The 14,511-nt window shown below is 41.8% G+C and overlaps 1 protein-coding gene across 1 annotated transcript; it reads right to left on the bottom strand.

Moving 5' to 3' along the window:
• Window positions 1-1,762: 1,762 nt before the first annotated feature.
• Window positions 1,763-13,114, bottom strand: LOC143512616 (cytosolic sulfotransferase 3-like). Its single transcript, XM_077003164.1, has 8 exons — window positions 12,722-13,114; window positions 11,123-11,255; window positions 6,205-6,333; window positions 5,785-5,885; window positions 5,040-5,166; window positions 4,639-4,736; window positions 4,321-4,495; window positions 1,763-4,179 (listed from the first exon to the last, which is right to left on the bottom strand). The coding sequence occupies exons 1-8, from the start codon at window positions 12,743-12,745 to the stop codon at window positions 4,067-4,069; spliced, it is 900 nt and encodes a 299-aa protein (XP_076859279.1). The 5' UTR covers window positions 12,746-13,114; the 3' UTR covers window positions 1,763-4,066.
• Window positions 13,115-14,511: the final 1,397 nt, after the last annotated feature.

Genomic DNA, 14,511 nt, shown 5'->3' with positions numbered 1-14,511 from the left:
ATTCCCCTTGTAAGGTGTGGGGCTCGGGGGCCCCTAGACGTTGAGACGTTCTGGTAATCTGAGATGTTGATGCTGTCATCCAGCTGTGTCATGGCATCACTCTAGTTGTGACAATGACTTGGCTGGAAAGCAATGTCTCAGTGAGCCCTCATGACTGTGGTCACCTCTGAACCCCTCCATTTCCCCTCCTGAACCACTCCACATGCTAATTACCGGCACGTGAGCCATGTATCTTTAAATCAATGGTTGTTTAAATTGATGTCCATATACTCAGCCTGTATTGTAATTGGATAACATGAAATACTGCTGCTGCTGAAGTAGGCGGCCAGCAGGGGCCTCTGTACCATGACAGGTACATTACAGAAAAAATGGTTTGGTGGTTTGATAAGATTCTTTCAAGTAGGGCTCCCAAATGTATTCCATTACAGATTACTGATAATACTAATAATATTTTTTAGATTATTATTTACACATGGATTGCTCTCACAATATTTTTTGTTTGTTTCATTTCTACAGGTTGCTTTACATTGCTTGCCCCACATTCTATCATACTTCTCTATACACTCACCAGCCAATTTATTAGGTACACCTTGCTAGTACCGGGTTGGACCCCCTGTTGCCATCAGAATTGCCTTAATCCTTCGTGGCATAGATTCAACAAGGTACTGGAAACATTCCTCAGAGAGTCTGGTCCATATTCATATGATAACATCACGCAGTTGCTGCAGATTTGTCAGCTGCACATCCATGATGTGAATCTCCCGTTCCACCACATCCCAAAGGTGCTCTATTGGATTGTGTGACTGTGGAGGCCATTCGAATACAGTGAACTCGTGGTTCAAGAAACCAGTCTGAGATGATTTGCGCTTTATGACATGGTGCAATATCTTGCTGGAAGTAGCCATCAGAAGATGGGTACACTATGGTCATAAAGGGATGGACATGGTCAGCAACAATACTCAAGTAGGCTGTGGCATTGGCACAATGCTCATTTGGTACTAATGGGCCCAAAATGTACCAGGAAAATATATCCCACACCATTGCACCACCACCACCACCACCCTGAACCGTTGACAAGGCAGGATGGATCCATGCTTTCATGTTGTTGACTCTAAATTCTGACCATAACATCTGAATGTCATCAAGCAGAAATTTAAACTCATCAGACCAGGCAATGTTTTTCCAATATTCTATCATCCAATTTTAGCCTGTACCAATTGTAGCCTCAGTGTCCTCTTTTTTGCACCATTCCCTGTAAACCCTAGAGATGGTTGTGCATGAAAATCCCATTGACTTGGCCATGTGTACATGCCTAAATGCGTTGAGATGTTGCCATGTGATTGATTCGACATTTCCGTTAATGTGCAGTTGGACAGGTGAACCTAATAAAGTGGCCGGTGAGTGTACGTACAGATAATATAAGCTGGTATTTAGGGTGCCATCTACTGGGTGGCACCATTTTGACACCCATGTGGGTTCTGATGCTCTAAGGCTCCACAAACAGCTGGTTGTTGATTGCACTCATCCTTTGTATCACCTTCCATTCTTTGTTTTTTGTGGTTCGGTCTGTACAGGGTTATAGTGTGTCAGAATATAGCATAGTCTATACTGTGCACATATGCAAAGTTCCAGGATGTTCACATTACAAACATATAGTGACTCAAATCCACTTTTTGTGACATAAATCAAATCCCATCTTTTAATAATTTTTTACTCACTTTTGTGTGTGGTATTCGATTCACAGTCATGTTACTCACATGAGAATAGTCAGATTAGATTTTATTATTATTTTTGCCAGTACACATGCACTTAGTGCTATCGTAACACAGTGGAGGAGAACAACATACATGAGGTACTTGTGTGTCTGTTTTGCTGGTTTTGATACCATGAATTATGTCATATGACTTTTGTTGGTTGTGACAGGTGATTTGTGTGAAAACGTATCAATGTGTGCATATGTGCTGTTTGAGAGCACAGATGCATTCACATTACAGACAGATACAGTTCACTTGCAGTTTTTAACGTCAACCATCAACGGCGGTGATTGCAGACTCTTTTGGGGATCCAGACAAAAATTCATGAGGCCCCCTTAAGGAATTCAGGTCTCACTGCAAGCTTTGTATACTGCCACTGCTGTAGTTTAAAGTTTGTTGGTCCTCAGGGGTCTTCCACTGACCTGGGGACCCAAGCAGTTGCCTCATGGCAACACCCGTGACGTCAAGACAGGCAAATGCAATCTGAGTGGATTTTATGAATCTATGCCATGTCATATTAATACGCCTGTGGGATAGAACAGCAACATTTGCAGTGTTTACATTACAAATCTCATGTTTATATTACATATTATATTACAAGGCTGAAGTAACTCAGACCAGATCTTTTTGCCTTGCGATTCCTCATCATGTGACATGAATGAGAACAGTCAGATGCTAATTCATGCGGTTGTTTGCCTTTAGCCATGTACGCATCGTCCAGCACTGCTGTCGTGAACCCACACTGACAGCAACAGTGGAAGAGCAACTCCCTTCTCGACCTGAACAAATGTGACGTATTTATGTCCTTAAATACCTTCTGTTAGGAGTATCATTTCACACCTCAACTTTTACTGCCACGCTGATTATGTCCAACTTTATATCTCCACAATGCCCTCCTTGACTGTAATATGATTTTATTTGACTCACATGTCAGTTCCACCACCCATGACGTCTGTTTTCATCTATGCAACAATTCCAGATGTAAACGGACACACTAAACAGTTTAAAATGATTTGAATATGCATGAAAAATCATTTATTTACATTTTATAATGTGTGGTCAATAAAACAATATATGTAGACCAAAATACATCCTAGAATAAACTGGATTAACATGTATATAAAATACTGTAGCATCGGTCCAATAGGGGTAGTGTAGGACAGCTTTAGACAAGGTCGCGCCATTACGATATGAGAGCCACTGAGAGAAAAATAGCACCATGGTACAACAAGCACACACGTAGTTTCAAACAAGCCGCGCGGATCCTGGAGCGTAAATGGCGAAATTCAAAGTTGTGACAATGACTTGACTGGAAAGCAATGTCTCAGTGAGCCCTCATGACTGTGGTCACCTCCGAACCCCTCCCTGCTATAGATTAGCCTGCCGGATCTAAATGCTAATCACTAGCACGTGAGCTATGTACGTTTAAATCAATGGTGGTTTAAATTGATGTTCACACACTCAGTCTGTATTGTCTATCTTTTTGCATGCTTCTACCCAAGACGATTGCATGCAAGCACCTACAAGCATCTGGGAGCTGGTCTGGCTTGCCGGTGGATGTACTGATGCCGGGGTTGGATGTGCCATTTCCGCAAGAGGACATGCTGATGCTAGCTCCTACCTGAGGCTCACCATCTACACCGAAAGGACTGTGACCACTTGGCCCGGGGAACAAGAACCTTAACTTTAACTGTAGAACCACCCTGCGTACCACGGACTTGTGCTAACAGGCCGCCCAATGGAGGATGGGTTCCCTTTAGAGTCTTGGTCCTCCTGAGGTTTCTTCCTAATCCCCACCATCATAGGGAGTTTTTCCTTGCCACTGTCGCCTTTGGCTTGCTCATTAGGGATCTGAACCCATACGATTGTAAAGCTGCTTTGTGACATGTGTTGTGAAAAGCGCTATATAAATAAATGTGACTTTGACTTAGACTTTAGGACAACATCACAACCCATAAGCACCCACGACCCCCCGGCAATGTTCTAGTATGTTTTAAAGTTTATGCCTGTAATATTGGTGTTTATGTTACTTTTAGTCAAGCATGTTGTTAGGTTAAGTCGCTCCCGTATTAATTCATGTATGTGTACAATTATGAGTTCTCCCACCATGTCTGTGTAATGTTGTTATATTGATGCTATGCCCTCGTGTTTCGTGTGTAAGTCAAGTCTAGTTCTGTGTGGTTGCTCCTTCCTGATGCAATTGCACTATTGAGGTGAGAATAAAGCTTGTGTTCAAGTTGACATGGACCTGTCTGCTGCCTCTCCCTTCCACACCACACCACAATACATTATAAACTATAAAATAGGGCGCTCTAAACTTCTGTCCTGAACTGTAGAGTGGTGTTCTTCATCTTCTCTTTGTAGTGTTCATCAAACTGCTCATTCTGGGCTACTGTGAAGTGATTCCTCCAGTCACCAACCTTTCCTGAACAAGCAAACAAAAAAGGAGAATAGAAGTCCAGCCCCCAGAAGACATGCAGTCCTAATGCTCAACGTACTCCTCTGGTTTGTGTATTTAGGCAAAGTAACCGACAGGAAGGGAAGGACCTTTCCTGGGAATATTTACCTTTCCGCATGAACGGTGAGATCTTGAAGTCCATGACTGGGAGGCTGGAGTAGTTGGTCATATTGTTCTGCTTCATGGAGTCAAAGTGAACGGATTTGGTGATTCTCTCCTTCTCCTCTGATGGAGTAGATAAACCGAGGAAGGAACATAAGCGCTCCACCTCACGTCCAGTGTCCTAGACAAACAGGGACCAGACTGTCAGATTAGAACCACACTAATGAACACCAAACTCAAATGGTGCAGCTGATGTAAAGATCAGCTTATCTTCATCCCAGCAGTAACCATCACCTGGAAAAACCTGCATATGTGATACTTTACCTCCACCATGTCCTCAAAGAACATATAGTGAATGTTTGAGTACGCATTCTTCTTCTCCCAGTAACCACACACATGGTCATACCAAGGACCAAAAACATCTAAAAAAAAAAAAACGTTAAAATGGAAGACGATACATTACTTCGCTGTTCCAACTGTTTCAGCTTTTAAAAATCACTCAAATTGAAAAGTCCATTACCACAGATCAGGGTTGCAACTACATACTTTCTGAGGTGTATGCAAACATACTATCGGCGCCCCCCACACTTCACCCCCACCCCCGATCAACTCGGCAAATAATTTTCTGGCATCGATTTGGCGCCCCCTCTGGTGCAGCGCCCCTATAGGCTGCATACTTTTTGCACCACTGCCACAGATCCCTGTAGAGGCAGTAACTCACTCACTCTTTCCATCCATGTAGTTCTTCAGAAAAGTGCTCCAATCTCCTGGTTCTGGTTGCACATAATTCATTCGATCAAAGTGAAAATAGGACACAGCATTGTCTTTGGCATTGCGTGCTATGTAGACAACCTGGAGAGAAAGAGTGACTGTTAATTTCACTGGTAACCTACTATAGACAAAATTAGACACACCTTATCTATTGTCGTAAAATTGTGTTTCTGGTTAGGATGCAGGCATGCCTTTCTCAGTACGGGAAGTGGACTTGTGTGCAGGATGTGATTTGGCTCAGAGCATCGGTTACACTTTCAAAATGTGAAGAATGTGCTCAGCACAGAAACGCTTGCTCATATTTCATTAATTCGGGCGACCTTTGCCTTCATAAGTTAAAGTAAGGGCTTACTGACTAATTGTAAGATGTTTAAAAGAGCAGAATGTGCTCCTGTTGTACAGGAAAGACATTGTTAAAATTGTGAAAGCTGTTATAGAAGTTAAGCACATTAGAGAATAACCCACTTTCTCTGCATCATACATACACATATTTACACAGATATGTAAAAAGTAAAGCCATGTTTAGGGGGAACTAGGGGGGTTTTCCTTGCCACTGTCTGGTTTGTTCATTAGGGATCTGGACCCATGCGATTGTAAAGCTGATTTGTGACAACATGTGTTGTAAAAATCGTTATGTACATACATTTTCATGTTCAAATTGGACAAAAACATACAGAGAATAAATCCCACATACAGTACCCTGCAGTTCTGTTCCCAGAAGGACTTGGGCACCAACTGAACAGGTAGATGAGTTTTGATAAGGCGCGGCGTGGTGGGCAGATTATCTGCCAATTCCACTCCTGCATAAAGTCCAAAAAAAAAAAAAAATCTACCAAAAAACTTAAAAAACAGAACTTTATACTGATTGCATTATTGGACAATGGAATTATGGCACTTAAAGGTCACAGCAGTTTACACTGAATCCACAGATTGTATGTAAGTAGTATAGTATAGTGTAGTATAGTTGCATTATATATATATAGTATATAAGTATTGCCATTTACAAGACTGGGCACATGACAGGCACATGATCCCATTAATCCACTAATAAATTATATACAGTGGCTACAGGCCCATTTGTATTCACACCTCACGGCCTCAGAAGGCGGGGCCACAGACCTGTAGGGATCACAGGGAAGGCCGACTCCAGGAATGGTACTCGCATGTAGATGGGCAGAGAGGTCTGACGCTCTGGTGCCGTGTTGCCAAAGTAAAGCAGGTCCAGCATGTAGGACACCCAGGTAGTGCCTGTCAGAAAAGACCAGGGGAGAGGAAGAGAGGGGGAAAGAAGTGGTTTATGAGATCACATAGTCAGTATTTATGACTTTTTTGAATGGTATCACATAATGGTCATTTGTTCTTTTTGCTGGACAAAAGAAAAAAATACCACATGAAGTTTAATGATTTTGAACATTGTTGTTTTAACGGAGGTCCTACAACCAGTATGTTGATGTGGGGGTTTTGACTGCAAGACACTGAACCAACCAGAGGAATTAATTTGTCTCTCCTCTATATCTGAGCATTTATTATCTATGACATCTATATTGAGCATTTATAGCATCTAAGTATAGCTGGTAGGTCACACTCTAATATAAGTATAATATAATTAGTGGTGGGCCATTATCAGCGTTAACGGCGTTCGATAATGTGATACTCTTATCGGGCGATATAAAAATTATCGCCATTAATCTATTCTTAAAGTTGGGTTGGTGTAACGACTCATGACAAGGGGGCGGACACAAATGCGATACAGAGTGTGTTTTATTTTGAACCGAGAGCGAGACTGGTTGAATCGCGGTAACGCCGATTCGTATTGTACGAGATCGACGCGGCATGTTGGTCTTCTACACAATGCATGAAAGACTGGTTTATACACAGCAGTAAAACTCACACAGCAACGAAGGCTGAAGCACTTTGATACATAGAGATACACAACACAGTGCATGAAAAACTGGGTAATACAAAACAGTAGAACTAACAGCAACAAAGGCTGAAATAAACTTACACACATACAACATACACGAGCAACACAAAAATGACAGTGACCAGGTTAACTTAGTTCTTCCACTAACCTAACCATTTTACTACAAATGCAAACACGAAAGAACACACAAATTGACTACAGAGACATTACTTTAAATGCAACGACCACAGCAACGATCACTCATTCAAGATCAAACTACACATACGAAAACGGACGTTTGATTAACATACACAACTATGTAGAAAACCCGAATACAAGCTGATAGACCATCCAAAGTACGATTCATAAACACGACCCACAAAACTGACACTCGCTATAAACCTAGAAGCACAGGAATGCGAACATCGCGGAGAAATGCTATACATGGAAACACAACCCAACTGCAGAACCAACATGAAACATGGACACTTAATGACTTACAACGAAGAACTAAACCCAAGAGAATTATAAGCCTAACTAATCAAGAAAACCCCTAGGAACAGCTGTACATTAATCAATAGGGGCGGAGCGAAGAACCGAAGACATAACCACCAAAATAAACAAGGAAATCAAAAAGGGGCCGACCCTAGCAACCACGGAGGTGTGGCTCGTCAAGGAGGGGGGAGATAGAACGTAACAGTTGGGAACTGGGTCAAAATAGGTAAGTAAACTATGAGGACTTTCACCTTGATAGTTTAGCTCGGGTGTATTCCTAACCAAATTGCACAGTAGGGGGCGAGAACAAGTTTTCAAACCTGTGAATTACCACAACAAATCGCACATGTGCTTAGATGGATGCAGCCACGAAGCCACCAGGTTTGCTTAATGTAAAATTCATTTTTAGGAAGCTTCCTAATGGAGACATTGACAAGACTAAAGTTGTTTGCACCTTATGCAACGCGGAATTAGTTTATTGTAGGAGTTTTACCAGTCTGAAGTACCATTTAAACGCAAAGCACCCGTTTGCTAATGCTGCTGACACTGGGTCAAGCACTGATGCAGTCCAGGGGAAGAGTCACCGCCGCCGAAAAAACACGTTAAATGTACTAAATGTTGGCTTACATTTCAAATCTCATGTTTAGCTGAATAAACATGTTATCAACCCTTTTTAATGTACAGTATGTAGGCTTACAAATTCATGTTTGACTGAATATGCCCTCTTAAAGTATCTAGTCTTACAGTACTATTTTCATGTTTAACTGAATAAACCGTTGAACATGAGTATCCTACATTTTATTGAGCATTTTTTTTTTCTTCAAGTATCAAAGTAGAACAGCTTCCTCAAGCAGTCATTGATGCATTTTGGAAACAGGAGATGAGCCCCTGGTCTAATGTATTGTATTGTATGATGTATTGTATGTCTCTGTATTAAGAAACCCTATCTCAAAGACTGACTTTTTGTAATTACTTGGGTAGCACGCATATTCTGAATGAGCCATTTTAATCTAGATCAGGCGTACTCAACTAAATTTGTCCGCGGTCCAATTTTGGCAGATACCTGTGACCTGAGGTCCGGTGTGGCGGGGGTGGCGAACGTAAGTTGTTGAGCGGGGGAGGGGGCGGGGGGGGGGGGGGGGGTGCGAACGGTGGAGGCGTTTATACTTTCGCGAGCGTTACTGCAGTGTTCTCCGAAATGATAGGCGTTTTGTCCGAAACGATATGTGGTAGAAACACCCCTCAAAACAGGGGAATTAACATTTACCTGACCAATTTTAATGTTGCTATATGTTTCGGGTTTGAAAAGTGCTGGAATTTAGGTTAAAGTACTTTAAAATGCTTGAAATTGTAACTACTTGGTTTCACAACAAATAGCTGTCTGACTGAATAGTTCTCTTGTATTACGTTAACAAATACGAGCCTCTTGTAATTCCAGGACGAAACATGAGAGAACGTGAAGACGTGAAGATTGGGCGTTTTTTAAATAAACAACCATTAAATAATGTGATAAAAAGCGAATTATTTCGAGTATATGTATAAATATTTAACGTAATTATGTTTAACATGCTGGGAAATATTGAAATGGACCTTGAAAGTGACGTACAAGTGCTTTAATTCCACCTTATAAAGGTGTATGAACCCTGAAAACGTGACTTTGTTCATTGCGCTGAAGCGCGGCGCGAAGTTACAAAATTCGGGAGGTGCACGACCTCTCGAACCGACAGCGCGCGAGGCACTCGCGCACACGCGGAGCCACAGCGATTACGTAATTTTTGCCGCGCGGACCCTCGCGCCGCTCGCGAAGCGTCAACCAGGCAGGCTTGTTGTTGAGCGGGGTGGCGAACATAAATTGTTGAGCGGGGGTGACAAACGTAACACTCGTGACGGAGTGTTTTGTCAATAGCCCTGAAATAAATGCTACGGTTTTGTTTTGGTCCGTATCCAGTTAATCAGGAATGAGATTGGGTCCGGACAGGACTGCGTTCGGGTCCGGATCCGGACCGCGGTCCGCCAGTTGAGTACCCCTGATCTAGATTAATCTAGATTAATTTTAAGATTTCAGTGAGATTAATCTAGATCTAAAAAAATCATCTATGCCCACCCTTAAATATAATATAAGTTCATAGATGAACTTGTGAGAAGACAGTAGATCGTCACTGTAACATTTCAGACAAGATGGGTCACACTGCTGCTTTGCCTACTTCGACTGTCCTGATATGGAAAGAACAGATTCTGTCATGAGTGAGTCTCAAAGACTCGAGAGGGCTCCATTACAGGTAAATGTCTATTAATAGGGACAAAGGAAATGGATATTGTAAGAAGACATAAACAGGGTCAAGACAGAGGGCAGAGATAAAAAGAAACCTCGAGCTAAGATCAAAACACAAAATAGACATGAATACAGAATGGCTTTGTAGTGCTTACTAATGGTAATGCTTATTAGTGAATATTCAAATATGAGTTAAATGCATTTCTCTACTAATGTGTTATTTGTTGTTAACAATCATCAGCTGTTAAGGAGCATAAGCACCATGGTGAAAACAACAGGCAGCATGTTGTCTGTTCGAGAAGTTCACATTTTAAACCGAGCACTGAGCACTTACGCCCTTAAGTTCACTGGTGCAGGGGTCGAAGATGCCGACCGCCTGGAGAAGGAAGACTCTCCTTTTGGAAACAGAGTCTATCTCCTGGGAGCTCTCACTCTCAGTCATGAAGCCTCTTCCGTGCTGTTGATTACGTCAAACAAGTGCATGTGCTCTTCTAAATATACACGACACTGAATGATCTTACGTGCTGTTGTCTTTTTCTTTCCCTGTTGATTTTATTCCCTGAGACCATCAAGTGCGAAAGGGTTGAAAGCATTGTACCCTTTTGAGCAAGAATTGGGTACTGAAGCCTAAACATGTCTGTACAAAACACCACACAGGATTTCGCCTGTCCAGACACCTTAGGTAAGTTGGCAGGTAGCACATGTATTCTGACTATCAGTTTAGTTACCTAAACATTTGCTTCAGTTTCTTAAATAATTTGGTTATTTTGTTTTCTTGGTACTGCCTGTGCTGTCTCCCCAGTGTTAGACAAAACACTGCTGTATGTATTTGTGACTTGAGCAAGTAAACTTGTATTTGGTTTGTGGAAATTGAGTCTGGCTTGTGTTTTTCCACCATACAACCAGGGTGGCAAACTGTAGTACAGCAGGAGTGTGAGTGTTTTCACTAATGTATATTTTCATTATATTTTGGGTGGTTGGTTTGGGAGGTTACTTTTTTTCCGCATGCATGTATTTAAAGGAGGAAAGAAACCTCACACATGCATCTTTATTAAGTTAGTAAGCAGTTTATTAAAACACATGTTTATTAAAACTATGTCCTCAGGCAATAAAATATTAATGGTTTAGAAGCATAGTATGCACTGACCTCCAAGCCAGCACTGCTAGCTTGTTAATTGTAAAAAAAAAAAGAAAAGTTAATTGTCAAACTACTCAAATGATGATGTCATCCTGGTCTGACTTCTTGTCCAAAGCTTCTTTCTAACATGTATCTGATGAATGTGCACTGATCAATGTCTGGGTACTGACATGTTTGCCCTAGTTTTATTCTCACTATTGAGTAATACGTTTAAGGAAACACAGCATACCAGCTTTGGGATAAGTGGCGATGAGGATGTCATCTGGTCTCGCCTTGAAGTTCTGAATATTCTCCCAGTTGTCCGTGAAGTAGTGGACCATAGGGATGCCTTCAAACTCAAACATTTCCGGTCGACTGTGCATCTTCAATGTAAGTATGTAAAAATAATAATATATTAATGATTAACCTATTAAGGCTATTTCTTTGGTGCTATGAAATATTAAATGATGACAATACGTTGCTGGCTTCATCAGAACTGCTTTCTGTACTTAAACGTGGGCCACTGCTTTAAATCCATCCTTAAATCGATGGGCCAAGCTGGAATTACAATTGGACTGAATGAACATAATTTGTCAACACAATTAAATGGAAATCAAAGTAACATTAGTGGAGTAATTAATGATAACCAGGGCCGGCGCCACGGGGGGGGCGAATGGGGGCGTCGCCCCCTCAGGCGAGGTGTCCCGCCCCCTTAATGTAAAAAATAAGACCCATTTATTTTACAACAATCGCCACATGGTGCCCCCTCGGCCACTCGACAATCGTTACACGCACACGTTCGCCACCCCCCCCCCCCCCCGGCTCAACAACTTAAGTTCGCCCCCCCGAAATTTTCTGACGCCCCCTCACTGTATATGTTCTGGCGCCGGCCCTGATGATAACGCATGGAATCTGTTACACCGGTTCTGGCAACACCACCTCTGGCCAACAGAGTTCGACCTCTCCACAAAGTTCTCCTCCCCCATGTATCATGTTTTAGGGATTTTCTTGATTCTAAATCAAAAGTAGCCTAAATCAAGTAACCAAACGAATCGGAATCTGTGACGAAGTAACTAAGTTCATTACTTCTTCGCAGCTTCCGATTTGGTTACTTGTTCGCAGCTTCTTACTCGGAGATTGAACTTGGTTCCTTATTCATAAAAAGTGTTAATGAGGCGTGTTTGCTTTTACAGAGATGGATGAACCAAATTCAACATTTCCTTTTCGTTATTCAACATTTCCTTTTCGTTATTACGTTTCTCTCATTCCGATCGGCTTGTACTACGTAAATGTTGCCATTGTTGTACTGCTGCCAGAACGGCAATGTTAAAGGAAACCACGAACTCTATATCTTCGAAACTTTAATCATACGTCTATTTTAGTTTTTTAACTAAAGCAAAAAATACCATCTAAAAATACATTTAATTAACTTTAACTTTGCATCTAATTTCTTTATTTGCAGACATTTGACAGTCTTGTTGCACAGCTTTGATAACTGTGTGCAGTACTTGTTAAAGACAAACAGCATATTTAAATCTCTCAGAACTTCCACGTTACAAAATGTTTTGTACTTTTTTCTGGTTTTTATCTTAATTCACAAAACATATTAATCCGTTAACATTGTTAACGCACACGTGATGTATCAATACTTCTAAAATGATCATTAACGGTAGGGTGACCATATTTTCATTTGGGAAAAACAGGACACCTCAAGTTTAATCAGTCCAATGAAGGTAATTTAAAAACCAGGACATTTCCTCACTAAAAAAACCCGGGACAGGACGTGAAATACGGACGTTTGGTCACCTTAATTAACGGCCTTGGAAGGAAACAACTGCAGCTGACTCACCGAAGGAAAATCGATTCCTTCCATAATGAAATACGTAACAAAGGGTGCAGATTCCTCTTCTGAACTCCCGTCTTTGGTCTGTGACTGTTTTCTTGCGCTTGTCTCTTCTGATTTCTCTCACGCTTCCTCTCTCTCGACTTCCTTCCTCGTAGCTCTGAGTTATGTACTGTACAGTTTTCCCTCTTTCTCTCCCTCCTCTATCAGTCATAGACTGTGGACCGCCCCGTCTGATATTCACTAGTCTCAACCGCTCCTAAACATGACAAACACCGCCATAATCTCTTAATTTTCATAATCATCCAAGACTATTCTGACCTCACTAACCGCACCAAATACATCCCAGTGATGACTGCATGAACGGTGTGATTTTCCAAATGTTAGTTTTTCCTTTCACTCTTTATATGACTGTACCATGCACATATATACACCGTATAGCCTAGGCCAAATTGATTTAAAGCAAGCAATGTTATGTCATTTAAACCACAAATTAGAGCATGATTGAGGTTACATTTAAACATGTAAAATCTCATCCAAATGATTAGTAGGCCTATATTAATGTAAAGTAACTTTTCGTTACTTTTTCAGTATGGATTTATCTACTACTAAAAACATTCAAAACATCGTTTAACGTGTTTAAAGTGCGATAAACAAATGTCGTGTCCGCATGACCCAAATCCCTGTCACAGGGCCTGTGTTCACAATAATTAGCGCTGACGCTGTTGTTTGGTTAAAAAACGCTGACATATGAAAGAAATATCTCACAAACACATAAGCTGTTTTAAAACTGTAAATCAGGGGTCGGCAACCTGAGACGTGGAGTGTGCAAGGTGTGCGAAGGTGTGCGAAGTCGCGCGCTACGGTCACTCGCGAAAGTATAATCCATAAATAATCCAGCCTTGACGCTGCTCAGGGATTACGTCACACGCTGCGCCATGCGGCCGTAGTGCCTGTAAATTTAAATTTTAATGGTCCAATGAAGGTAATTTAAAAACCAGGACATTTCCTCGCTTAGAAAAACTCCGGGACGCCCGGGACAGGACGTGAAATACGGACATGTCCCGGGAAATACGGACGTTTAGTCACCCTACTTTAAGAGAGCTGGACTGTTTGCCACAGCACGTTTAACGGCTTCGACTCTTTCGGCGGGGTCTTTATACGTCTAGTCGTGTTTTGTCTCGAAATGCTTCTTAATGCTGGAAGTTCGGCACGCAATGTTGTCATAGCACAGTGTACACACAGCATGATCTTTGACATACACCAAACCATTGTCTTCCGTTCAGGGTTAAAATGCCCTCGCTTTGTTTTTTTTTTTAACCGGAGGCTCTGTCATCTCGTAATGCTTTCAGGTAGGCTAACTGATTTGTATTAGGCTAAATTTAAACATGGGTCTGTGGCTGAGCTGAGTGCAGAGCGTTGAGGAGCGATTTCGATTGGAGGATCGTGCTCTCTGTCTGAGATTTTTTATTATTAATTTTTTTTGCTGATGCTGGTCCAGCGTGGCGCGTGCCAGTGATTATGCCTTGGCGTGCCAACAGTGGCACGCATGCCATAGGTTGCTGACCCCTGCTGTAAATAAATGACAGGCTACATTCGATGTTTGGTGCTATTCCAGTGTGAAGTTATAACTGTGTGCTGAATTAAAAAAAGTAATAGTAATGTGGCTTGGTGTAGGAAGGAGAGGCAGCAAACAGGAAGAGGTCTGTCCCCGGCGACCACACAAGGGCACAGAATGTCATCACAGCATAACAGGTCATACAGCATGATTCTAAGCAGGTACAATGTCAGGAGGC

This window comes from Brachyhypopomus gauderio, chromosome 4 (genome assembly GCF_052324685.1).
Source record: "Brachyhypopomus gauderio isolate BG-103 chromosome 4, BGAUD_0.2, whole genome shotgun sequence".
Lineage (NCBI taxonomy): Eukaryota > Metazoa > Chordata > Actinopteri > Gymnotiformes > Hypopomidae > Brachyhypopomus > Brachyhypopomus gauderio.
Note: the sequence above shows the minus strand (reverse complement) of the source record. Positions and strands in the feature narration are given on the sequence as shown.